This window comes from Dipodomys spectabilis, unplaced genomic scaffold, assembly GCF_019054845.1.
Source record: "Dipodomys spectabilis isolate Male_0828 unplaced genomic scaffold, ASM1905484v1 ptg000210l, whole genome shotgun sequence".
Taxonomy (NCBI): Eukaryota; Metazoa; Chordata; class Mammalia; order Rodentia; family Heteromyidae; genus Dipodomys; species Dipodomys spectabilis.
In genome coordinates, this window is record NW_024870887.1 from 7,860,835 (window position 1) to 7,888,824 (window position 27,990).

The 27,990-nt window shown below is 42.2% G+C and overlaps 1 protein-coding gene across 2 annotated transcripts in view; it reads left to right on the forward strand.

The window, feature by feature from the left end:
• Positions 1–2,772: 2,772 nt before the first annotated feature.
• Positions 2,773–27,990, forward strand: part of Ttc27 (tetratricopeptide repeat domain 27) — a 134,360-nt gene continuing 109,142 nt past the window's right edge. The window contains exons 1-6 of one of the 2 annotated variants that reach the window (XM_042696777.1): positions 2,773–3,016; positions 5,660–5,837; positions 8,820–8,949; positions 11,870–12,010; positions 18,591–18,693; positions 27,100–27,264. In XM_042696777.1, the coding sequence (XP_042552711.1) occupies positions 2,929–3,016; positions 5,660–5,837; positions 8,820–8,949; positions 11,870–12,010; positions 18,591–18,693; positions 27,100–27,264 (805 nt within the window). In that variant the 5' untranslated portion in view covers positions 2,773–2,928. Of the gene's footprint in view, positions 3,017–4,498; positions 4,652–5,659; positions 5,838–8,819; positions 8,950–11,869; positions 12,011–18,590; positions 18,694–27,099; positions 27,265–27,990 lie in introns of those variants that run through there. The other variant, XM_042696778.1, reaches the window with a different exon arrangement.

The window sequence follows — 27,990 nt, forward strand, 5'->3', positions numbered from 1 at the left end:
AAACAGAGGCATACACAAACCGATTTCCTCCATTCCTGTCCTGTTGAAGAGTCTCACTGACAATGTGCGCCCCACTTAGGAGCTCTCTGCCATTTGCAATATCTGTGACTTGTCATTCAGAACAGATCAAGTTTCTCTTAAAATTTCTGGGGAAATGCCCTGACTACTTGTGCATTTGCTGATAGCTGGCCTTTGCTGATATAAAACCAACACATTTTAGACTGTCCTGAAAATAGCAACAATTTGCTTGGTCCATTTTGTCTCAAAATTCTGAAAACTGAACAGCCACACATGAATCATAGTTTGAGTCACTGGAACATGAAGAGACCTAAGAGCTAGCTGTGGATGCAGAGTTTGAAGGAGGAAAAGCAAAAACTGAGAAATTTCTTAAAAGCCAGAGGTACTGATAGGATTTCTCCCATCAAGAGGAACTAATGTTGACTGTTACCAGTGAAAATTAAAGAGATTGTGAAGCCAGGAGCTGGTAGCACATACCTGTAATCCTAGCTGCTCAAGAGACTGAGATCTGAGGACTGTGGTTCAAAGCCAGTTTGGGCAGAAAAGTCTATGAAACTCTTACCTCCAATTAACTACCAGAAAACCAGAAGTGGCACTGTGGTTCAAAGTGGTAGAGTGCTAGCCTTGAAGAAAAAAGTTGAACAACAGCACACAAGCTCTATAACCTACCAAAAAAAAAAAAAAAAAAAGACTGAAAGCTAGATATCCTGGACTCCCTTGCAGCTAGTGTTCTCCCTAAAGATACATTTTACTGAACTGGAATTCTGAAAGGCCTCACTTTAGTGAGGCTAGCCAACTGCACATTGTGATTAACTCTAATGGCAATATCACCAACATCAGGTTTTATAATGATATTTCTGTCAACAAGCAGCTCAGAAATGTCTTTCATGACCCTTCTCACTGAAACTCACAAATGTAATTTCATCATAGGTTGTTTTTTTTTTCTTCTGTTTTTGAACTTAACAGTTTTTGTTTTGTTTTTGTGGTGCTGGGTATTGAATCTGGGTTCTTATACATTCTAAAGTATGGAATAACATATACACACAAAAATAAATGTTGTAGCTTGGAGAATTTGTTAATGGGAGAGATCTGGAGACTGTTTAATAGCATCATGAAACATAGGTAGCCAGGAACTGTATGACACCTACCCAATTTATTCCTTTGCTAGCAGTCTCAACAATTCTCTTGTTTAGAAAGAGATAGTATAAAAGAAATCACCAGCTTTGTCTCTGTCTGTAATTAGTATAATGGTTTGAATCTTAGACTTTCATGGGAATAGCAACTACTTACAGCATAGAAAAACACTGTGCCTTAAAATCATCCAATATAATTCCATTGGAAACCTGGTATACTTAGTTGTTTCTTGAGAACTTTCAGAGGAAATATCATAATGTTTGCAAGCCCTACTTAAGAATGTATTTCTTAGCTGGAAGTATGGCTCAGTGGTAGATTCACTGCCTAGAAAATATAGATCTCTGAGTTCAAACCATAGTAACACCAAAAAATTATTTCTTTACATGGTGCATAGCATATGTCAATTATTTGTTTTCTCAAACAGAGCTAAGAGTTGGGTGGCACCTTCAGTTTGCTTATTCAGATTTTATATGTCTGTGCTTCAAAGTCCCAGTTAAACTCATGAACTCAATCTTACATAGTTAAATTGTGCACAATCTGGGCTGGGAATATGGCTTAGTGGTAGAGTGCTTGCCTAGCATGCATGGAGCTCTGGGTTTGATTCCTTAGCACCACATACACAGAAAAGGCTGCAAGTGGCACTGTGGCTCAAATGGTAAGAGTGCTAGCCTTGAGCAAAAGAAGCTCAGGGACAGTGCCCAGGTCCTGAGTTCAAGCCCCAGGACTGGCCAAAAACAAAACGAAACAAAAATAACTATGGTAAAGAAAGGCATAAGCACAAGGAAAAGGACCGTGGGGGAAACTAGGTAACTGAGTCTGCTTACTATAGAAGGCCAAACCTTAAAAGGCAATAGGAAAAACTAAGCAAACTCTTTATTTACACTGAAAAACAAGCAAACTCTGGAGGAGCACGTTCGGGCGGGAGGCGGTGGAAGCAAGCCTCCAGCAAAGCCCCTGCCGCATTGCTCCCCCGCCCCACAGGCCTGCAGGGGTCTCATCGGGGGTCAGTCCGTCTCCACCTATCTCGAGTGTAGGGGTGGAACTGAGGGCGTCTCAGTGCTTTATCCCTAAGTCCCAGGCTAGTCTTGAGTGCTGAAATTCCTGCGTTCCAGTCCCTCTTGGCTCAGCAACTCTTACACAACCCATTTCTGGCTGGTGGATGACACCTTCTACCACTGGGCTCGGGCTTCTGCAGCGTTCTGACTAGCCTCCAAAACTTCCCCGGGTCAGACTTCCCACTCAGGATTTATGACATTATGATGCTGTAGCGCCAAGATCAGGTCCATTCGTTTTCCTTCCTGCCGGAGGCTAAGGGCAGACATGCTTTTGCCCCGGGGAACTAGCTTTTTCCCTGCTTCTCAAAGGACTGAATCTAGAGCCAGCTTGGCCCCAGGTCTAGGAGCCTCCAGCCACTCCTAGACTTCCGCAGCTAGCTGGAAGCCTCCCGGAGCGGCTCTGCGGTCCACCTGACGCCCCAGCCCCGCCCACATCCTGCCCAGGGGCGGGGCAACCCAACGGGCATGCTCACTATCCCGGCTCTGATTGGCCACGGAGGCGGAAGCATGCCGTGAGAACGTGTGGTTTCTCCCAGGTTGCACCGCGCTCCTGTCATGGCTGCCTCCTGGTGTTAGTATCCGCACATGGGCTGCTAGGCCTGTGGGGGTCCTCATGGTAGTTGTACCCGCTGGACTGCCGCGACGTGGGGCCCTCCTCCTCTGACTTTTAGTTCGAACCTGTGACGCCCTCCCTGCCGTGGCTGCGGCGGAGTCCGGGGTGATGTGGGCCCCGGAGATGGCTGTGCTGAGGGGCTTTGCCACTGAGGCCGAGCGGCAGCAATGGAAGCAGGAGGGGACGTCGGGACCAGGTGAGGGGACGTCGGGCCCGGGACGCCGGGCCAGGTGCGGGGACGCCGGGCCAGGTGCGGGGACGTCGGGCCAGGTGCGGGGACGTCGGGCCAGGTGCGGGGACGCCGGGCCAGGTGAGGGGACGCCGGGCCAGGTGAGGGGACGTCGGGCCAGGTGCGGGGACGTCGGGCCAGGTGCGGGGACGCCGGGCCAGGTGCGGGGACGCCGGGACCAGGTGAGGGGACGTCGGGACCAGGTGAGGGGACGCCGGGCCAGGTGCGGGGACGCCGGGCCAGATGCGGGGACGCCGGGACCAGGTGCGGGGACGCCGGGCCAGGTGAGGGGACGTCGGGCCAGGTGAGGGGACGCCGGGCCAGGTGCGGGGACGCCGGGACCAGGTGCGGGGACGCCGGGCCAGGTGAGGGGACGTCGGGCCAGGTGAGGGGACGCCGGGCCAGGTGCGGGGACGCCGGGACCAGGTGAGGGGACGCCGGGACCAGGTGAGGGGACGTCGGGCCAGGTGCGGGGACGTCGGGCCCGGGACGTCGAGCCAGGTGCGGGGACGTCGGGCCAGGTGAGGGGACGTCGGGCCAGGTGCGGGGACGTCGGGCCAGGTGAGGGGACGCCGGGCCAGATGAGGGGACGCCGGGCCAGGTGAGGGGACGTCGGGCCAGGTGAGGGGACGCCGGGCCAGGTGAGGGGACGCCGGGCCAGGTGAGGGGACGCCGGGCCAGGTGAGGGGACGCCGGGCCAGGTGCGGGGACGTCGGGACCAGGTGCGGGGACGTCGGGCCAGGTGCGGGGACGTCGGGACCAGGTGCGGGGACGTCGGGACCAGGTGAGGGGACGCCGGGCCAGGTGCGGGGACGCCGGGGCAGGTGCGGGGACGCCGGGACCAGGTGCGGGGACGCCGGGCCAGGTGAGGGGACGTCGGGCCAGGTGCGGGGACGCCGGGCCAGGTGAGGGGACGCCGGGCCAGGTGCGGGGACGCCGGGCCAGGTGAGGGGACGTCGGGACCAGGTGAGGGGACGTCGGGCCAGGTGCGGGGACGTCGGGCCCGGGACGTCGGGACCAGGTGAGGGGACGTCGGGCCAGGTGCGGGGACGTCGGGCCAGGTGAGGGGACGTCGGGACCAGGTGAGGGGACGTCGGGACCAGGTGAGGGGACGTCGGGCCAGGTGCGGGGACGCCGGGACCAGGCGAGGCGACGTCTGAGCCTGGTTCGGGGACATTGGGCCAGGTGAGAGGCGCACACCTGCCAGACTTCGGCCAACCTAGGAGCCGGGAAGTCCGAGGTTGCCCAGCGGATTCTCACGCTTTAGGTCCTGGTGCACACGATCCGCTCCAAAACCAACACATGGGTTTATTGATCTCTTGACACGGTGGGCGGGGCCTCAAGATAGGTGCAATTCTTTACTCCAAATTTCTCGCTGCCCAGGTTTGGTAATAACAGTGACAGTGAATAACAGTCAGTGTGTCTTCTTAGTCTTTAGCGTTTATTCAGTCATTCCATCCCGGTGATAGACTGTAAGGTAGATACTACTGTTAAGCCTGTTTTGCAGGTGGAGACATCCTGGAACAAATAGATGAGTTAAATACTTTATTCAAAATCACGGAGCCAGAAAAGCTGAAACGAGACAATAAAGATGTAACTCTTGTGAGCAGTGTACATTTACTGAGAGAGGGGGGAAGAAGGCACATTTGCTGCTGTCACATAGGCAGATCTGCTTGTGCGATTTAGGCTGCGTCCAGAAGACAAAACAGGAAGAGAGAGAGAGAGAGAGAAAGAGAGAGTGTGTGTGTGTGTGTGAAGACAAAACAGGAAGAGAGAGAGAGAGAGAGAGAGAGTGTGTGTGTGTGTGTGTGTGTGTGTAAGTAGCAGAAGAGGACTGGGAAGGTGGCACAGTGTTCAAGTGCTTGCCTTGCATGCATGAGGCCCTGGATTCTATTCCTCAGCACCACATAAACAGAAAAACCCAGAAGTGGAGCTGTGTCTCAAGTGGTAGAGGGCTCGCCTTGAGCTGAACAGCTGAGGGACAGCGCCCAGGCCCAGAGTTCAAGCCCCACAACTGACCAAAAAAAGAAAAAAGTAGCAGGAGGGAGAAAATTTGTTGTTGAATGTTTAGTTTATATCTGGTGGTTTGGAAAAGTTTTGTGAGAGGTCAAAAGAGGTGGTTTTATTGATTTGTTTGTTTATTTTTAGGTACTGACAAGTGAAGAAAAATTTAGCAGGAAAATGATAAGTGCAAAAAGTGTTAAAGTTGGAATGTGCCTGGGGACTATGAAGGAACAGTGGGTGACCCAGTGTTACATGGAGGAGTAGTAAGGGTTGGAGGAACCAGCTTGTGAAAAGTCCTAGGATCCTAAGGATATTTTTCTGCTGTCAGTTGGAGTCTCTGTGAATTTCCCAGCAAAAGGACAATAGGACTATTGTATTGATATCACATCTACATTGCTACTCATACTCAGGATAGGCCAGCCTCTAGTTCTAGGAGAGATAATGATTTCTAGAACGAGAGGACTCAGTGCTTTGTAATTAATATACAGTAAGCATTCTAAGTCCTTATACTTTTTTTGTACTTAAAATGGTGGTTAGCTAATGGATTATTCTTTAGAGTGTGAACAAATTGTTTTCAGCTTATTGGACTAATTTTTTGTGTTGCAGACAGTGGATCTTTCTTACAGTTGCTGTTAGAAGGGAGCTACGAGGCCATACTGTTACATTCAATCACTCAAAATATTGTAAATTCAACAATGGTAACTGAAGAAAAGATTGACAGCTGCCTGGAAAAACAGATAGTCACATTCCTGGATTGCTCTGCAGATTTGGATGAAACAGAAAGGTAGAATTTTAACTGAAAATTTCATAGAGAAATAGACTTTGAACACATATATTAGCACTTAGACATAGAGACATTAAATGTCACATGAAATGTGTAATTGTCAAGCATTAATGTAATCAGCACCTTCTAAGGCACTGATTTTAGCAATTGTTGAAAGGCCTGGACTCATCGTATACCAGTCATCTGTGTAAAGTCACTTGTCTAGAAGATCATCTCTGAAGATCATCATATGAAGACATAAAGGATAAAAGAATTTTCTATGAAACTGGCACATAATTAGTTGGTAACTGTGCATGCTCTGAGCTTAGGTCTGGTAGTGTTTTTTTTTTTTTGTCGGTCCTAGGGCCTGAACTCTGGGCCTGGGTGCTGTCCCTCAGCTCTTCCGCTCAAGGCTAGTGCTCTACCACTTGAGCCATAGAGCCACTTCCAATTTTCTAGTGGTTTATTGGAGATAAGAGTCTGCCTGGGCTAGCTTTGAACCATGATCCTCAGATCTCAGCCTCCTGAGTAGCTAGGATTATAAGTGTGAGCTACCAGGCACCTGGCTCTGGTAGGTTTTGACCTCAGACAAAATGTTAGATCTTGTCTCCTTTTGTCTTAAACACATATCCCTTTCATCTTGTTTTTTCTAGATAACTAAGTGATACGTCTACATAATTTTATTATGTTATAGATTGTCTTTGGGGAAATTAGGAAACTTTTTTTTTTTTTTGGTCAGTTGTGGGACTAGAACTCTGGGTCTGGGCAATTCAGCTCAAGGTGAGCGCTCTACCACTTGAGCCACAGTGCCACTTCCAGTTTTCTGGAAGGTTAATTGGAGATAAGAGTGGTTAATTGGAGAAAAGAGTCTCACAGATTTTCCCACATGGGCTGGCTTTGAACTGTGATCCTTAGATCTCAGCCTCCTGAGTAGCTAGGATTATAGGTGTGAGCCACCGGTGCCTGGCTAAGACTTCATGTTCTAATTGTAGAACCTTTGGTTTGCCTTCTTCCACTACAGTTTATGCAATTTTAAAGGGAAACTTGTACTGGAAAGTTACACAGCAGTGAAATCTAAGCCTTTCAAGGGCTTTGATTTTATTATTGGAGATCTGTTAATATGCCTTTTCCTTTTTTCACCTATCTATGGGATAATGTCACATTTAATGATCTTGAAAACCCACTCCATTTTATTTTACCATTATATGTAGGGGGAATGACTTTATTTAATCTTTCAACAAATAAACCAACTATTTAGTAGTTTGTTGAGGTTGTAAAAATGAGTAATGCACTGGGTGCTGGTGGCTCATGCCTGTAATCCTAGCTACTAAGGAGGCTGAGATCTGAGGATTGCAGTTCAGTCAGCCCAGGCAGAAAAGTCCTCATGAAGCAGGAAGTGATGCTGTGGTTGAAGTAGAGTGCTAGCCTTGAGCAAGAAGAGGCTTAGGGAGAAAGCCCAGGCTCTGAGTTCAAGCCCTACAACCAGAAAAAAAAAAAGAGTGCGATACGACCTGTATTTTATCAGTTGTGGGGTTTGAACTCTGGGCCAGGGCGCTGTCCCTCAGCTCTTGAGGGCTCTATCACTTGAGCCACAGTACCACTTCTGGTTTTCTAGTGGTTTATTAGAGATAAGAGTCTCATGGACTTTCCTGACTCTGTAGTGGCTTTGAACCACGATCCTCAGATCTCAGCCTCCTGAATAGCTAGTATTATAGGTGTGAGCCACTGGCACCCAGTGTCCTCTTCATTCTTGATTCTTATTTTGCTCTCTGATGTGTTTGCACTTTTCTAGCAGCTAGCTTTGTCAGGGAATTCTATCAAACTCATGCACAGAAATGCATTACTCATTAAGAGATGAGAACTCTCTTAAAAAGAATCAACTCAACTGGGGGCTGGGAAGGTGGCTCAGTGGTAGAGCCCTTGCCTTGCATGCATGAGGCCCTGGGTTCAATTCTTCAGGACCACATAAGCAGAAAAAAAAAAAAAAGGTGGAAGTGACACTGTGGCTCAAGTGGTAGAGTGCTAGCCTTGAGCTGAAGAGCTGAGGGACAGCGCCCAGGCCCAGAGTTCAGGCCCCACGACCGGACCCCACCCCATAAAAAGAATCAACTCATTTGACTCATTTTGGTGCATTTGCGATCTAAAGCATATTCTTAGTTAACCTTAAAGATTTTATTTTATACTTAGTGGTATAAAATAAACTTTATAAAATAAAAAAAATACAACTTTCTGCATATGCATTTTCTTCGCTGTTTTCTTCTATTTATAGATGGGTTCTTTGTTATTTTTCGCAAGTGCTACATATTCTTTGCTGTCAAGCCTGTTGCACTGATGACTTTATATTCTGAGTATCACAGGTCTTATTTTTTAATCCTAAAATTCTTTTTGAGGAAGTTCCTAGGAGTCATAGAAGAGAGTGTCACTTTCGCTTCAGAATGAAACTCTGGAATTCCCTAGCTATTAATTAATTAATTTATTCCCTGTTCATACACTAAGTGTAAGTTTGAAAAGCCACATATGGATCATAGTTGCAACATTGGACATTACAGACCTAACTTGTCTTAAATCCCAGATAGTATGAATTAATATTGCTTTCTTTTCCTTTTTCTTAATTTTTTCCAATTTAGATTTTTTTCACCTATTTTATTTATTTATTTTTTAAATTAACAATGCTTTCTATTTCTTAATAAATCTGAAATTAGCTGGGTGCTGGTGGCTCATGCCTGTAATCCTAGCTACTCTGGAGGCTGAGATGGGAGGATCACAGTTCAAAGTCAGTCTGGGCAGGAAAGCCTGTGAGACTCTTATCTCCAATTAAACCACCAGAAAACTGGAAGTGACTCTGTGACTCAAGTGGTAGAGCACTTGCCTTGAGCTGAAGAGCTCAGGGACAGCGCCCAGACCCAGAGTTCAAGTCCCACGACCGACAAAAAAAAAAATCTGAAATTAAATATTATGTTTGTGATTCTGGTTTATATCTTTTCTTAACTATTCTTTATGCAGACAGCAGCTGGTCTTCTTGCTTGGTGTGAGCAGTTTGCAGCTCTTCGTCCAGAGCAACTGGACTGGCCCTCCTACGTACTCATATCCTCAGGAGATTCTGTCTTCTCTCTTATTCCAGCAGTTCAGTGAGGTATGCTTCTCAACAATCCACATGCAGCCACTGTTGTATTAGTTATTCTTTGTTGTTGTTGTTGGTTGTCCTTAATCTCTGGGCGTTGGCACTGTCCCTGAGCTCTTTTTTGCTCACAGATAGCAATCTTCACTTTGAGCCATAGCACCACTTCTGGTTTTCTGGTGGTTAACTGGAGATGATGGGCTTTCCTGCATGGGTTGTGTTGAACTGTAATCCTCAGATCTTAACCTCCTGAATAACTAGGACTACAGGCAAGAGCCACTGATGCTGGCCAAGAAATAGTTTTTTTGAAGGGAGTTCTTTTCCCTCTGCTTTGTCTGAAGCCTCTGGAGGAAGCACACTAGAACTCAGTTGGTGGGATTGGGAGAAATGGGATAGACAGAAGAAAAGAGTGATCATGAATCAAGATTGATTATGATGAATTGTACTGCCTTTATACAACTACTTTTTTTTTTTTTGGTCCGGTCATGGGGCCTAAACTCTGGGCCTGGGCGCTGTCCCGCAGCTCTTCAGCTCAAGGCTAGCACTCTACCACTTGAGCCCCAGCACCAGCCACTTCCAGCTTTTTTTTTCTTTTTGCTTATGTGGTGCTGAGGAATCGAACCCAGGGCCTCATGCATGCAAGGCAAGCGCTCTACCACTGAGCCACCTTCCCAGCCCCTATACAACTACTTAAAAGATAATGAAAATATAACTTAAAATAAAAAGAACTCAGTGGGACTATGAGGATTATGTCTCAGAGGAAGGGACAACACAAGCAAGTGTCTATCTTTTCCCCTGTTGAGGCACCACTAGGAGTTAATGTGGTCACTCACTGATTGCCTTATTTGTTAGAGAAAGGGCTATCTGTCATCTGTGATGCTAGTACCTGGTTCCTGTGGATAAGAATTTCTTTTCCTTGGGGCTGGGAAGGTGGCTCAGTGGCTCATGCCTGTAATCCTATCTTTGAGCTTTGAGCTGAGGGACAGCGCTCAGGCCCAGAGTTCAGGCCCCATGACCGGACCCAAAAAAAAAAAAAAAAAAAAAGACCTATTATCAATAGCTATAGATTAGGATCTGTACAAGCTAAATAAACACTAAATGACTTAAAAAAAAAAGAATTTCTTTTCCCTATGTTGTGGCAGCTGTTAACATTCTTTCGTTCACATTTTATAAACATAGGTGCTTTATCCATGTGGAAAATCTCTGTTCAGAGAAAGAGACTTCTCAAAGGCATCCTGCTTTTGGAGCCATCCTTCTTTTCAGTTCTAATCTATGTTACATGAGTACTTAGATTACTTTATTTATTTTATTTTATTTTTTTATCATATTTTTCATATTTATGACTGGACTCCTGGTGAAGTTCTTGTGTTTGTTCCTCATTTACCCAGGGTTAGACTGGGTCTTACTCTTTTTTGTTGTTGTTGTTGGTCGTGGGGCCTGAACTCTGGGCCTGGGTGCTGTCCATCAGCTCTTCAGCTCAAGGCAAGCACTCTACCTTTTGAGCCACTGTGTCACTTCCGGTTTTCAGATGATTATTTGGAGATAAGAGTATGATGGTACTCTTGGGGCTGGTTTTGAACTGTGATGCTCAGATCTTAGCTTCCTGAGTACCTAAGATTATAGATGTGAGCCACCAGGGCCTGGCTGGGTCTTGCTCTTGTAGGTCAGACTGACCTCAAATTTATGATTCTTCGGCTTGGCACTTGATATATTAGACTTGGTTGATGATTTGGCTTGATGGCATTTGTGGAGTGGAGACAGGCTTTATAACAATCTTTGCCATCCAGTGAGGCATAAGTGAAATGTAGTCTAAATTCTGTTGCAGACTAGTTAATGATATGGTAATTTTATTGTAGGTAAATCTATGAAGTGATGGGACTAGTTCGTTGCTAGCATTTTCTTCCCTATTTCTTTTTTTAATTGTTACTATAAAAGTGATGTACAGAGGGATTGTAATTACATAAGTCAGGTAATGAGTACATTTCTTTTTGGACAGTGTCACCCTTTCCCTTGTACTCGTGGTTTTTCCCTACCATTTCCACTCATAGGTTGTGTAGTTCACTTTCAACATAGTGTCTAGTGAGTACCACTGCTGGATTTGTTCCCCCTTTGTCCCTCCATTTTTGTGTTCCCCATTACCCTCTCAAAGACAGATAAACAAACAAACAAGACAAAATAAAAGAAAACAAAAACAACATCAAAGAAAAAACCTCTTGTTTTCATATCCTGGAGTTCATTTCAATAAATTTATTTTATATGATCAGAGGCACATAAGCATTTCACCTTTGTGTTCCTACCCTAAGTATTTCCCTATTTCTTCAGTTCAGTTTTTTGTTGTTTTTGCCCTGAGACATTTTACTATTTCCATGTTACTTGGTGTTGGACTTGAACTTCTAGGCTCAAGTGATCCTGCCTTAGCTGGGACTGCTAATGGGTATCACTGTAGCTGGCTCATCTTTGCAATTGTTTACTCTGAGATTGAGTCTCTTGCTTCTGTAAAGTTGGAGCTTCCTCTTTTACAGGATAGGCTTGATTTGTGGATTTCTGAGGGCATTTGAAATATTATGATTGTGTGCTGTTAGTTGCTCTGTCATAATCTAGTGTTCTTCTTTCCGAGCCGAATTGGCTGGAAATTGTGTGTGTGTGTGTGTGTGTGTGTGTGTGTGTGTGTGTGTGTGTGTGTGTGTGTGTGTGTGTGTGTGTGTGTGTGTGTGTGTGTGTGTGTGTGTGTGTGTGTGTGTGTGTGTGTGTGTGTGTGTGTGTGTGTGTGTGTGTGTGGTCATACAGAGATTTGAACTCAGGGCCTTGAACTTGATAGTCAGGTGTTCTACCACTTGAACCATGTCCTTAACCTATATATATTTATAAAACATAAAACACAGAAAGATGAATCCTTGTTAAATTCTGTCATAGTAATTTACAAATCTTTTTTTAGGTCAAAGAACTAGATACAGTTGTCCTGAGTCTGCTCATTCTAGATGGTGAATCAATTTACAGCCTGACTTCAGTGCCTCTACTGCTGTTACTAGCTCGCGTTATCTTAGTGAATGTAAGACACAAGCTGACAGCTATCCAGGTAAGGGAAAAGGTCCATGAGATCTATATCCTTGAGTGGCTCTTGTGCCTGTTAGCATAGATTGTAACTGAAACTGACGATGTCTTGGCATATTTTGGCTTATGTTTTGACTGTGATAGGGCTTCAGCTCAGAGTCTCCTGCTTGCTAGACAAAGGCTGTGCCACTTGATTATTCTTGAGTTCTTTCAAAGATTTTAAAATGCAAAATGTGTTTTTGGGTTTGGGTGCCACACCCATCTACAGACACAGTATTCTTTCTGCCTTCCTTCCTTCCTTCCTTTCTTTCTTTCTTTCTCTTTCTTTCTTTCTTTCTCTTTCTTTGGCCAGTCCTAGGGCTTGGGCACTGTCCTTTAGCTTCTTTTTGCTCAAGTCTAGCACACTACCACTTGTGCCACAGTGCCAATTCTTCTGTTTATGTGGTACTGAGGAATCAAATTCAGGGCTTCATGCATGCTAGGCAAGCACTCTATGACTAAGCCACATTCCCAGTTTCCAGTATTTCCAAAGGTAAAATTATAGGCACAGTTTGTACTGAATAGGGGTTTACTTTCCAAAGCATTTAAGCTTACACCCTGGATTATTCTAAAGAGAAGATAGTTGGGCATTGGTGGCTCATTCATGTAATTCTAGCAGGTTGGAGGATCCCAGTTCTAATCCAGCCTGGTCAGGAAAGTCTGTGAGACTTATCTCCAATTAGCCACCAAAAAGAGAGAAGTGGAGCTATGATTCAAGGCAGAGCCCTAATCTTAAGGAAAAAAGCTAGGGACAGTGCCCAGGCCTTGAGTTGAAGCCTCAAGACCAGCACCATAAAAAGAAAAAAGAAAAAGGAAAGAAAAAGAAAAGAGGAGTTAGGAAAGGAAGTCTCTGATGGCAACTTTCATGAGAACCAGAATTAGTTGTATTACAATGACTTTTTTCTTTTAAAAAAAATGGTTATTATAAAGATTATTATATACAGGGGGTTACAGTTACATAAGTCCAGTAATGAGAACATGTCTTTTTGGACAGTATTACCCCTTCTCTCGCTCTCTTCCCAGTTTTTCCCTTCGGTCATCACCCATAAGTCATAATACAAAGATTTTGAATAGATGGATTATCACATTTCTTAGCAAGTGTAAGGTGATCTTCAAATGTCAGTAGTTTGAATAAAAGCATTTTTTCCGGTGCTGATCTGAGTTGGATGGCCTTACAGATCATCCCCGTGCTCTAACGAAGGTAAAAGCTTAGGAGGCTGCACAATGGCAGCCTTTTTTGCTTTGTATAATGAGTGAGTAAACCCATTTTGGGTTTTGTCAGTTGAAAACTTGTATTAGGAATATATTAAGCATAATTTGAAAAATCTTAACAACTTCAGAGGATTAGTAAACATGATGAATGCTGCTGGTAGGCATTGTGAGGTGTTACTTCATCTTTTGCCAGATACTAAACTACTTTGACTTCTGCTTAAAAGCTTGTTTTCTTGAAATTTATCATGATGCAAAAGCCATTCTGTGATGACATTTTGCCTTTCGGTGGAAACATTCTGTTATAATTTTTTTCCTTCGTGTCTTTGCTTATCCTCATTTTAATGATGCTATTTAAAATGAAGATAAAATGTTAGTAAAACAGCATCACATACTAATTGAAGTTAATTTTAACCTTTGAAAATACCAGTTTTATTTTCAGTGCTGGGGAATTGAACCCATCTAAAGCATGCTAGGCAAGTGCCTAAGCTAGACCTTTGGCTTCATTTTAAATTGATTTTTATTTTACCTGGGTGCCGGTGGCTCACACCTATAATCCTAGCTATTCAGGAGGCTGAGATCTAAGGGTCATGGTACAAAGCCAGCCTGGGTAGGAAAGTCCATGAGACTGTTATTTCCAGTTAACCATCAGAAAACCAGAAGTAGAGCTGTGGCTCAAAATGCAAAAAAAGCTCAAAGATAGAGCCCAGGCCTTGAGTTTAAGTCCATGACTGACCTCCCCCCAACCCATTGATTTTTTGTGTGTGTATGTGGTATGATTCCTAAAGTAATATATTGTGTTGTCTATGAATTTATTATTTTGTAGGACTAGAGATAATGCTAGTAACATATACATGCTGAGTAAAATGTTCATCTTTCAAAGCAAACTGCAGTTCTCACTCTGTTGCTTTATAGCTGTGAGAACTTATGATAGATGATTTTCAGAATATCAACTTCCTTATTTATACTGTAGGGTGAATCAGTACATTGATGGGGTTACTTTGACCACCATACGCATTCTTGACCAGCGTGACTTCTCACTCAGACTTTTCTGTAACCAGGCTTAGAATCAGGAGAGAAAGTTGAGAAGTTGGATAAAATAAGATTTTTTACGAATACCTCAATGTTTCTATAAAGCAGTTCTTAACAAGTGGAAAAGGGTACTTATATTGTCTAGTGAAGGAATGGGCTGATTTTTATGCTAGCTCTATAGTCTCCTCCCCCATAGAAAGCTTTTGGCTCAATAATTCAAATTTATAGGTCATAGGTCATTTTTTAAAAGAGTACAGCCTCTTATGTGATATATTTCCTTAAAAGGGTAATCTTTTCCACTGGAGCCATCTAAAGTCCCTAGCAAAGCATAGAATAAGCTGCCAGACCTGACTCACTTGTTGCTGATGGCAGATAAGGGTAGATAACTAAAACAGAGACTAACTTTACTAGCCTTAGTGAAAAGAAGGACCCTTCTAGGAACAAAATAAAAAATGACTGGAAGCTGGGTGCTGGTGGCTCATGCCTGTTATCCTAGCTCTTTTTTTTTTTTTTTTGGTCCGGTCGTGGGGCCTGAACTCTGGGCCTGGGCGCTGTCCCTCAGCTCTTCAGCTCAAGGCTAGCACTCTACCACTTGAGCCACAGCGCCACTTCCGGCTTTTTTCTTTTTGCTTATGTGGTGCTGAGGAATCGAACCCAGGGCCTCAGGCATGCAAGGCAAGCGCTCTACCACTGAGCCACCTTTCCAGCCCCATATCTTAGCTTTTTAGGAGGGTGAGACCTGAGGATCACAGTTTGAAGCCAGCCTGAGCAAGAAGGTCCAGGAGACTCTTTTCTCCAATTAACCACCACCAAGCTGGAAGTGGAGCTGTGGTTCAAGTGGTAAAGCTGTGGCCTTGAGCAAAACAGCATAGGGATAGCACCTAAGCCCTGAGTTCAAGCTCCAGGACTGGTACATACACAAACAAGACTCGACATGTCTTTTATATTAGCTAATTGTGCCTTTCCTTAATTGGATTGAGGAAACAATAACAATTACAGTTAAACTCATTTGTATTTGCATTCTGGTTCTAGCAGTTGTGGGTAGCAATTGAGGGACCCTCTTACTCAAGTGAAAATGGAGGTCATGTAAAACAATTCTTGTAGTAACAAGGTGTGTACCTCTCTCTTTCTCTTATACCCATATAACACATATGAGCCACTGGTGCTTGGCTAGGCATGATGTATTACTAGTAGGTATTATTGTTAAAAAAGGAAAATTAATTTCTTGTATCTTTATGTAATATTCAGAAATACTCATTTTTCATACTTAAGTAAACCAATAAAAATACCTATTATATCTTGTACATATATAAACGTGTAGAGGAAAGTATCAACCTTTGGCATGGATGTTTTTAGAGGAAGAGACTGGCATTGGGTCAGTGGAAGAGACTTGCCCTCTTCACTATATTTGCTTCTATACTGGCCTATAATTCTCTCTCTCTCTCTCTCTCTTTCTCTCTCTCTCTCAAGAATGTGTTGATAGGTAAGAACAAGCATCAAAGAATAAAAGAAAATGCCATATGATATGCTCAGTCTATGTATCAGTCACCCCAGTGTATAAAATTCAGTCTCTACTGTCAAAAATGTGTGTTCCAGGTAGAGTGAGACATTGGAAACACTAGTTCTGTGCCATGTGGTAGAAGTGAGAGATCACGGTGCACTCCATTAGTAGCAGGCTTCATTGATGAGCTTTCCTGAGGGTGTGGAAGGAATCTGTCTAGTTTTGGGGAGTATCTGATTCTAAAGTGTTTCTTGCTCTGAGCGGACATATAGATGAAGAAGACTGGAGTTCTTGTCCTGTTGGGTCAGTACAGAGCATTGTGTTTACAAGGGAACTGCAGGCAAGTGCACAGTCACCTACACCAGAGCTCTCTCTCTCTCTCTCTTTTTGGTACCAGTTCTGGGGCTTGAAGTCAGGACCTAGGTCTTGTACCTTACCTAGCTTTTTCACTTAGGGTTGGTGCTCTGTCACTTTAGCCACAGCTTCACTCCTAGCTTTTTTTTTTTTTTTAATACTTTTTTTAAATTTTATTTTATTGTAAAGCTACTATACAGAGGGTTACAGTTACATGAGTGAGGTAATGAGTACACTTCCTCTTGAACATTGTTACCCCCTCCATTGTTTTCCCCCTGCCATCCCCTCCCTCCCTCCCTTCCCCGAGGTTCTTTTTTTTTTGATTGTGATTAAATGATTACATAATTTCAAAGTCACAAGTTCATTCTAACTTCCCTGGAGCAAATTGTCTACCACAGTCTGTAATATATAACAGTGTTCACATGTTATATACCATGTTTGTGATCAGCAGCATGGGGATATTTAGTAGTGGTTCAACCAGATGAGCGGGAGTTCTTTGTTTCTTAAGTCCTGTTAGTTTTGTCGTATCACCTAACCTTTTGGATTTATCAGGGAGACCATGTACCGTTTGTCTCTTCGTTCTTGGCTTACCTCGCTCAACATGATTCCTTCTAGCTCCATCCATTTCCCTGCAAATGCCATTATTTTGTCATTTCTAATGGCTGCATAATATTCCATTGTGTATAGATACCACAATTTTTGGATCCATTCATCTGTGGTGGGGCATCTAGGTTGTTTCCATATCCTAGCTATTGCGAACAGTGCTGCAATAAACATGGAGGTGCACGTGTCCTTGTATATTGGTTCCTGTTGTTCAGGGTAGATGCCTAGAAGTGGTATGACTGGGTCGTAAGGGAGGTCAATCTTTAGCTTTCTAAGGACCCTCCAGACTGCTTTCCAAAGTGGTTGTATAAGTGTACATTCCCACCAGCAGTGTAATAGGGTTCCTCTTTCTCCACATCCCCTCCAGCATTTGTCGTTGGCTGATTTGTGGATGTGGGACATTCTGACTGGGGTAAGGTGGTATCTCAGGGTTGTCTTTATTTGCATTTCCTTCACCACCAGGGATGATGAACATTTCCTCATGTGTTTCTTTGCCATTTTTATTTCTTCATTTGAGAAGTCCCTCTTTAGTTCCCTTGCCCATTTAGTAATTGGTTTGTTAGGTTTGGGAGGGATTAGTTTCTTGAGTTCCCTGTATATACAGGATGTTAACCCCTTGTCTGATATATTGCTGGTAAATATTTTTTCCCAATTAGTTGGTTGTCTTTCTAGCTTAGTTGCGATAGATTTAGCTGTGCAGAAGCTTTTTATTTTAAGGTAGTCCCATTTGTCGAGTCTCTCTCCAACTTGTTGTGACCCTGGGACTCTGTTCAGGAAGTTCCTTCCTGTGCCTATTAGTTCAAGTGTCTCTCCTACTCTGTCCTGCAGTAGTTTCAGAGATTCAGGTTTAATGTTAAGGTCTTTAATCCATTTTGAGTTGATGTTGGTGCATGGTGATAGGCTGGGGTCCACTTTTAGTTTTCTGCATGTGGCTGCCCAGTTTTCCCAGCACCAGCGGTTGAAGAGGCTGTGTTTCTTCCATTGTATGTCTTTGGCTCCTTTGTCGAATATCAGCTGGCTGTAGGCCTGTGGATTTATATCTGGATCTTCTATTCTGTTCCATTGGTCTTCGGGTCTGTTTTTGTGCCAGTACCATGCTGTCTTTGTGATTATAGCTCTGTAGTAGAGTTTGAAGTTCGGCATGGATAGCCCTCCCATATTGTCTTTATCCCCTAGAATTGTTTTGGCTATTATAGGTCTTTTGTTGTTCCATATAAATTTTTGGACTGTTTTCTGTATTTCAGTGATGTACGTCATTGGGATTTTAATAGGAATGGCATTGAATTTGTATATTAGTTTTGGAAGTATCACCATCTTTACTATATTAAGTCGGCCTATCCAGGAGCATGGGAGGTCTTTCCATTTCCTAGTGTCTTCTGCAATTTCTTTCTTTAACTTTTTATAGTTCTCACACTCCTAGCTTTTTAGTGATTAATTGGAGATACGAATCTCATGGATTTCCTTGCCCTGACTGGCTTCTAGCCATGATCCTTAACTCTCAGCTTCCTGAGTAGCAAGGATTACAGCCATGAGCCTCTGGCACCTACGCAGCACTGGAATTCTTGTGGAACGTCTCATAGAGGAGTTAGAATTGGGCTATGGTGGTGATGGTCTGCCACAGGAGAGATAATAAGTTTGAAAGGACATTAGAAAGCCCAATTGTCTAACAAGGAAAGAATACAGGCTCTGAGAAAATAGATGTAAAGAGTAGATTTAGGTACTATTGAAACATAGTAGTATATGGAAAAGATTATTTACAGTAAATCTTGAGTGTAAAAAGGCTAAAAATTAGTGTAAATGTAGCCTGTATTTTCTAAAGTGTCCTTTAATCTCAGCTTGTCTGTTTTGTTTTGTTTTTTTTTCCTAGAGCTTGCCTTGGTGGACTTTGAGATGTGTGAGTGTCCACCAGCAGTTGCTTGAGGAGCGCTCACCTCAGCTCTTTGTTCTTGCTGAGAACTGCATTGACCAAGGTATGTTTTCCTTTAATGTGAGGTGTGATTTCATTCTAATTTGTTGCCAACACATTCTTTTTTAGTTTTTTATTTACTTAAATTATTTTTTTGTCAGTTGTGGACCTTGAACTTTGGGCCTGGGCGCTGTCACTCAGCTCTTCAGCTCAAGGCCAGTGCTCTACCACTTGAGCCACAGCACCACTTATGGTTTTTCTAGTGGTTAATTGGAGACAAGAGTTTCATGGATTTTCCTGCCCGAGTTGGCTTTGAACTGCTATCCTCATATCTCAGCCTCCTGAGTAGCTAGGATAATAGACGTGAGCCACCAGAGCCTGGCTTTTTGTTTTTGTTTTTGTTTTTTTGACAAGTACTGATATTTTATTTGAAGTTGTTTTTATTTCTTCTTCTTTTTTTAAAATTTGGAATATCACACATTTTTAGGTGGTAGCAGTAATATCTCTTAAGTGAAAAGTAGAGGATGGCCCATCTGTTTTTTCTGCAAAAAGTCTTTGATTTAATACTTTTTGCTTGCAGAAGATTATTTATTATTTTTCTGATCCTGGCTAGAAATCAGTGCATGGGCACTGTCCCTGAGCCTCTTTGTGCTCAAGGCTAGTACTCTACCACTTCAGCCACAGCACTACTTCTGTTTTTTTCTGAATAGTTTGTCGGAGATAAGAGTCTCATGCTCTTTCCTGTCCAGGCTAGCTTTGAACTGTGATCCTCATATCTCAGCCTCTTGAATAGGTAGGATTATAGAAGTGAGCTACTGGTGCCTGGTGGCAAAATATTTTTATGAACGGGTTTTGCCAATTGACCCATGTATATTTCACTTAAACTGGACACTGTTCTAGGTTGTGGTATCTTTTACAGGTATCTGAGAAATTAGTTCTTCATCTCAATAATGGCATCTGTCTGGGTTAAATTTTGACCAAAGATTTTCAAAAGTATAATAGTATAGAAGTTATAGGAAAATTCATCCTTTATTAAAACTATCCAACTTTGAAAGTGAAGGAAGACGTGACATTATCCAAAAGAGAAATGTACGCATTACCTGAATTATGAAGAGATAACTCCTTTGTGCGACACCTTAATAACAATAAAAATATTAATAATAATAAAAACAAAAGAGCTGGGCACTGGTGGCTCACGTCTGTAATCTTAGCTACTGAAGAGGCTGAGCTCTGGGGATTGGGGTTTGAAGCCAGCTCAGGCAGGAAAATCTGTGAACTCTTATCTCCAATTAACCCCAGAGAACTAGAAGTGGAGCTGTGGCTCAAAGTGGTAGAACACTAATCTTAAATGAAAAAGCTCAAGGACAATGCCCAGACCCTGAGTTCAAGCCTCATAACCAGCAACAACAACAAAAAAAGACTTTTTGGGGATTGCAGAGAGCCCCACAAAAACCAAAAAAATCTATATTCAACCTTGACACATCACTTTTTTGTTGTTATTATTGTTGGTTGTGGGGTCTGAACTCTGGGCCTAGGCACTGTCCCTCAGCTCTTCAGCTCAAGGCTAGCGCTGTACCACTTGAGCCACAGTGCCACTTCTGACTTTTTCTGCTTAGTGTGGTGTTGAAGAATCGAACCCAGGGCCTCATGCATGCAAGGCAAGCACTCTACCACTGAGCCACCTTCCCAGCCCTGACTCTTCTCTTAATAGTGTCATATAGGGATGATATTCTTTTCAAAATGAAAGATGAAGTAGAACTTGAAGAAAATTAAGGCTTGATACCCTAGTTAGCAGTACATATTGACTTGATTCTGGTTTAGTTAAATAAAAAAAACTGTGAACAAAATCCTCTCCCCTTTATATTATATCACTGGTTTTTGAAATGAAGAGAGAACTACCCTGTTAATCTACAGTACAAGGGGATGAGCTTCTTGTTCATGAAATTGGGTAAAGTTTGGGAAGCCAGGAATGAGGTGAGTGTTATTGATCTTAATGAGAAGCAGAAATGATCTCCCAAAGGATGAAGAAAGCATTTAGTGGAGTCTGGTCCACTATTTAATTTTATGAAGAGGCTGTTACATTATACTGATTGGATCTTACATAATTACCTATACTTCATTATATTTTAATGGAAAATTAATAGTTGAGGAAACTAACGTAAATCTGTACTTGCAGCCATGTCTTTACCACATCTTAGTGGCTAATCTTAATACCATGGTCCCTACAAATTAAGGAAAGAAAACTTTCATCTTTATGTGTCTTGTTACAAGGTAGGAAGCAGCTAGTATGCTTCAAAGAAATCTAAGAGTTAAAATTAGGTCCTAAAACAGAAATGGTTAACCTAGATATGTGGAAAATTTGACTCTTGAGTGACTCATTCCCCCAGGGGCCTCCTGTCTTTCGTGCAGTGTATTTCAGGAGATCCTTTACTTTGCCACGAGACTAGAATTTTTTTTTTTATGTTGCTCTTCTGGGCTAATCAACTGCATTTTTCATTTTATCTGGTCATAAATTGGTGACTAGATATAATTAGACATTTTGGCTCTGACTAAATAGGTCAGTAGATAGTATTTAACTGTAGTATTTCATAAACACTTTTATTGTAAAAATGTTTTGTTCTGGGATATGACCCAAATGATGACCAGTTATAGCTGAAATACTGCTCAATGTCCAGAGGAGGATATTTTATGAAGAGGGCCTCAAAGGATCATCAAAACATTGGTAGGAGTTTGGGTTTTTTTCAGCCTATGAGACACAAGCAAAGGATTTTACGAACAACTGTGCTCATCATATTCTTATATAGAATGTCAGCACAACTTTGCTGGGTGTTTCCTTATCTGAAAGAAGCATATTAGGATCTTGAAAACTGTGTTCCTGGGGCTGGGAATGTGGTTCAGTGGTAGAGTGCTTGCCTAGCATCCATGAAGCCCTGGGTTCACTTCCTCAGTACCACATACACAGAAAAAGCTAGAAGTAACACTATGGTTCAAGAGGTAGAGTGCTAGCCTTGAGCATAAAGAAGCTCAGGGACAGTGTTCAGGCCCAGAGTTCAAATCCTAGGACTGGCAAAAACAAAACAAAGAACCCCCCCCAAGACAACAAACAACCCCCCCCCCCAAAAAAAAAAAAAAAACAAACCAAAAAACAAGAAACCCTGTGTTCCTAGGCACAGACACTGAATGAAACCACAGTTCTCTACAGACAACTTATGGAGTCACAGCAGCTTATTTTGGGGTATGATACTGAAAATGCTTTCCATACAATACATGAGATGGAATATAGCAGTTTAAGTATTTAGATGGGAATTCATGAAGTTACTTTCCAGAGAAAAAAGGATAAAATATTTTGTCAGCAAGTTCTGCTAGGACATCTATAGGCAGCTGTGTGACTTAGGTTGGATTGTTTCCACATCGAAAGAGATGTTCAAGAGATGAGTCTCTTGGTGACTGGTGAATACATTGATTTTTTTCCCCCTATGAACTTGATACTTTGGAATGAATGTATGTCCTAAATATGATTATCCATAATTATAATTGTCCATGGGAATTTCATTTTAACATAGAATTAAAACAGTCTCATGAGATTTGGTTTTAGCATATATTTTAAATATACTGGTTGATATTTTGATCCAGGAGATCATGAGTTTTAATTTCATAGAGAATCTATAGATTTATTAAAATAATAAATACCTATTGTGTCAGTGTGCTCTCCTTTGCTTTAAACTTTGAGTCATCTAAAGGTTATATATATGCTCAGAGTCAACTCACTGTCTTCCATGTTTCTGTTTATCTAGCCAGTTCTTAAATCTTACCAGTTTTTCCCTGAGGGTTCCATATCTATCTCTCTTTTTCAAGTTTTATCCTGGTCTGAAATCTTTGTTCTGAGAAGGTTCTTTAAAGATCATCTTGTCTAGCTGTGTCATTTGACAGAGAATCAAGACTCAGAAATTGCCCAAGTGCCAGAACTATGACCTGGAGTTTCCAAGTTCTGTTCTCTATTTCCATGACCTTTCCTCAAGCTGGTCAGCAGGGCAGCATTTGAGTAGCTAGTGGTGATAATTCAGCTAACACTTCAGTGATGTGTGTGCTACATCCAGCACTGTTCCATATTGGCTAGCTTAATGTTCACATCCATTCTGAGAGGAACAGGATGTGGCAGTAAAATGTGCTTTTTATTTTTAGTTATTATTAATTTTATTATTTTGGGGGGGTCAATCCTGGGGCTTGAACTCAGGGTCTGTACTTGAGATTCTTTTGCTTAAGGCTAGCACTCTACCACTTGAGCCACAGCACCACATCAGCTGTTTATGTTGATGTGGTAGTGAGAAATGGATCCTGGGACTTCATGCATGCTAGACAAGCACTGTACCTACCACTAAGCCATATCCCCAATCCCTAGAATGTGCTTTTTAAAAACAGTGTTTTTGAAGTCCAGTTAATGACTGAGATTTCAGGTGTACAGTTGAAGACATTTGCATATTGTATGCAAATTATAATCAAGGTAGTGAACAGGACATCACATATTAATGTTTGGCTTTTAGTTCCAGCCTTGTTGCTGACTCCTCTGTACTCTCTAGTAGCTGATTTGGCTTGCAAATAAAGATTACTTCCTTTTAAAATGATTGTTGAATCCTTTCCCGATATAAAGTAATGTGAATTTTGTGTGTGCGTATATGGCTTTAATATCTCATTGATCTTAATGCTGGTCTCTCAGAAGCTACTTCTAAGAGGTAGCTCTTCTTTTCCTGGACACTTTGATTAGGAGCTTATACCATTGCTAGACTCATGATCCTACAAAGTGCTTTGTTAGAGAACTTGAAAAGGTTATATTGTAATGCTCTTAGTGTGATTTGGAATTCTAATAGCTTAGAATGCCTAGAGCAGAATGTGAGAGTAAAAGTTTCATGGTAGGGTTTTACCAAGTTCTGTCTATCTTTCAAGGCACTAGCTTTCTGACTGGGCTCTATAACTATCCCAGATTTGTGAATTTCCTCTTTTCTACTTAGTCACTCACAATTTGGAATCAGATTAACTGTATATGGAATACTAATTGTTATCTTCAATTCATAGCTGCTTAATTCTCCACCCCATTTTATTTTATTTTTTTGTTCAGTTGTGGGCCTTCAACTCTGGGCCTGGGCGCTGTCCCTCAGCTCTTCAGCTCAAGGCTAGTGCTCTATCACTTGAGCCACAGCGCCACTTCTGGGTTTCTGGTGGTTTATTAGAGATAAGAGTTTCTCAGCCTTTCTTGCCTGGGCTGGTTTTGAACCATGATCCTCAGATCTCAGCTTCCTGAATAGCTAGGATTACAAGTATGAGCTACCAGCTTTTATTTTTGTTGGTTGTGGAGTTTAAACTCAGGGCTTGGACACTGTCCCTAAGCCTCTTTTTGCTCAAGGCTAGCTCTCTACCAGTTGAGCCACAGTGCCATCCCTGGTTTTTTGAGTGGTTAATTGGAGATAAGAGTCTTATAGAGACTTGGCTGCCTGGGCTGGCTCCAAACCATGATCCTCAGATCTCAGCCTCCTTAGATGCTAGAATTACAGGCGTGAGCTGCCAGCACCTGGCTTAGATGTTGCTGTGGATCTAGCATGATTCTAAGAATATATAGTAACTCTGAAGATAGCGACTAAAGGTTATAAGGATGGCAGAGAGGGAAGCACTTGGGAAGCACTTTACCTTGTCCTCTGGGTGTAGCAGACCTCTCTCTGTTTTATCCTTATGCTGAAGGCCTGTCTTTGTGTCTCAGCTTTAAAGGTAGGTCTCCCACTAGGTTGCTTACTGTGAGTGCACCTAGGCCTCATCTGTTGATTTTGGAGCTCCTGGCAGCTGTCAGAATAGAGCTGTAAGGTCTCTGGGTTTGGTTGTTAGCTTCACAGAAACAGAAGAATAACAGCTTCATGCAAGCTTACTTCCTAAGGCTGCAGTTCTCACCACGTTTTTGTTCTCTGAGACTTATATTTGTTCCCTATACAATCATGTACAGTATATTAAGAAGATAAAAATAAATAAAGCTAACTTTTTAGGTGTTGTTATTGAAAGAGAACAATTGACCATGTTGGTGGAATCTAAACACTAGCTAGCTCTTTAAAATTACCAGAATCTGCTGGGCACTGGTGGCTCATGCCTGTAACCCTAACTACTCTGGAGGCTGAGGTCTGAGGATTGCAATTCAAAACAGCCCAGGCATGAAAGTCCGTGAGACTTACCTCCAATTAACCATCAGAAAACTGGAAGTAGCACTGTGGCTCAAAGTGGTAGAGCGCAAGCCTGTAACAGCACCCAGGCCTTGTGTTCTTGTGTTCAAATCCCACGACCAATTAAAAAAAAATACAGATATTTGTAGATATACCAGGATCTATTCTTTCTTTCTCTCCCTACCTCTCTCCCCCTCCTTTCCCCCCTCCCCCGCCTGCTTTCTTTGCCAGTTCTGGGGCTTAAACACAGGGCCTGTGGACAGTCTCTGAACTTCTTTTGCTCAAGTCTAGCACTCTACCACTTGAGCCACAGCGCCATTTCTGGCTTTTTCTGTTTATGTGGTACTGAGGAATGGAACCCAGGGCTTCATGCATGCTAGGCAAGCACTCTAACACTGAGTTACATTCCCAGCTATCTTATTTTTTTAAACTAGCAATATTTGGTACCTGAAAGAGAAGATACAGAAGTAGAAATTAAGTTGTAGTTATACATACATACACATTTAGCTGGCGAGCGCTCTACCACTGAGCCACCTTCCCAGCCCAAGCTGGATAGTAAGCTGGATATGTGACCTATTTTATGTCATTAGGACAGTTTAAATTTGGTAATCTTCCCTAGACTTGTGTACATTAATGCAGAAATGGCCTTTCTGTTTTAATTGAGAGAAGTTTTTTTTAAAAAAAACAACTTGGCCAAACTTCATTTCTCTTGATCTTTGCATTTAGAAACTTTTGGGATCATTACTATCATTGACAATAAAACAAAATTGTATCACTTACTATTTGTGCTCAGACCATAGAAGGCTGTTATATTTCTGACTAGAGTCAAGAATAATAGGCAGGACAAAGGAAAAGAGTTGATAAAAGGAGACCTACACTAAGAGCAATAAGTGTTATCAGGCCCAGCTGTTCCTGAGTCTGGTTTGCATGATGAAATGATCTGAAGTGTCTTCACAGTGAGAAGTTTGTATTTGGGTTCCTGTGTGTCTTTTGTGGTAAATTATGTGCATCTAGGCTTAATCCCTTCATCTCAGCCCAGGAAATCTCTCAAAGGGCTGGGAGTATAGAAAAATACCATGTTGGGTTTTCAGAGCTATGTTAATTTAGCAACAGTTGGCCCCAGCATCAGGTAGAGTAGACATTTAGCACAGAAAACGTATCTTTTACCTTGACTGATAAGGAAATGACATTCCATTTTGGACATTGTAAGTGCATTCCCATTTCATGTGCACTTTTTTTTTTTTGTTTTTGGTTGGTTGTGAGGCTTGAACTCTGGGCCTGGGTGCTGTGCTTGAGCTCTTCAGCTCAAGGCCAGTGCTCTACCACTTGAGCCACAGTGCCACTTCGGGTTTTCTGGTGGTTAATTGGAGATAAGTCACATGGACTTTTCTGCCTGGGCTGGCTTTGAACCTCCATCCTCAGATCTCAGCCTCCTGAGTAGCTAGGATTACAGGCATGAGCCACCAGTGCCCAGTCCCTTTATTATTATGTTTTATTGTTATTATTATTTTGTATATATGCTACATTATTATTGTATAGTGTATATATGTCTATATACACTACATATTTATATATATATGTTTATATGCATACATACATACATACATATTTATTAGTGCCAATGTTGGGGCTTGAATTCAGGGCTTTACAATCTTACTTGGCTTTCTTGTTCATAGCTGGTGCTCTACCACTTGAGCTTCATCTCCAGTCCATATATATAATTAATTTTGAGCCATGCTTTAGATGCTGTTGCTAGGTTATTATCCTCTGATTTTTCATCTTGAATAGTTACAGAAAAAAATTAGAATAGGAATGGCAAACCATTATTCATTCTCTGATACTCATATTATCTTAGACATATACGGACATGTATTGCTTCTTTTAGGGGAGAAATTCTATATTCTTTATGAGGTTAATTCAGCTTTCATCAGACTCTGTAGTTATAAACTGATAGATTCATTTGGACGTGCACATCAACACCCTGTGTTATCACATTGTTTGTAGCATGATTCACACATGCACCTAAGAAAAAGCAGCATTCTGGTGAGGCGTAAAGGAGGTAAGAAGTGGTGGCATAGTATCCTTCGTTGTGTATTTGGAGCATATGAGTGTTAAGAGAATGCAAGCTGGTCATTGTTAATGCACTAATGTTCTTTACTGTCTACATTTAAAATTCTCCCAAGAGTATTAAGTGTGTAATAATTCTTTAATATTGTAGACTTAACATTTCACTCATCATAGTTTTCAGTGTTTGGTTATCTTTTGTTTTGCAGTGATGAAACTGGAGAATCTGTTTGTAGCTGCTTCAGGTCGATATTTGGCTATTCAATTCCACCTGGAATGTGCATATGTATTTTTGTATTACTATGAATATAAAAAAGCAAAAGAGCAGTTCAGTATTGCTAAAGATATCAGCAAATTACAAATTAATTTGACGGGTGAGATTTTTATCTTTTATGAATAATTGGATTTTGTGTTTGTATTGTATACTTGTATGTTATCTCCTTTTATCCTTTTTTCCTTCCTCCTTTTTCCTATCCTTCTTTTCTCCTTCTTTCCTTCTTCCTTTCTTTCTTTACCTCACTGTGTAACCTAAGCTCGCAGTGAACTTGCAATTAAATTTCCCAAGTCCTGGGGTTCTAGATAGATATCACCATGTGTGACTTAATTGATTTTTTTCTGGCCTAGTTCTTGCTTTAAAAAAAAACGCATTATAAATTTTTTTTTTTTTCCCTGTTTGTCATGGGCTTGAACTCTGGGCCTGGGTGCTGGCCCTCAGTTCTTCAGCTCAAGGCTAGTGCTCTGCCACTTGAGCCACAGTACCACTTTTGGTTTTCTGGTGGTTTATTGGAGATAAGAGTCTCAGACTTTCCTGAACTGCAATCCTCAGATCTCAGTCTCCTGAGTAGTTAGGATTACAGGTATGAGCCACTGGCACCCGGCATTTTAAAGATTTTATATTTTAAAATAAGCTTCACTTTCCGCTTTTTGGTGGATTTTGGAGATAAGAGTCTCATGGACTTTCCTCCTGGACTTGCTTTGAACCTTGGTCCTTAAATCTCAGCCTCCTAAGTAAGTAGGATTATAGTTACAAGTGTCAGTTTATAACTTTTGGAATAATGTGATAAATAACTTGGAGTCTTATGTGTATTTGAAAATGGAAT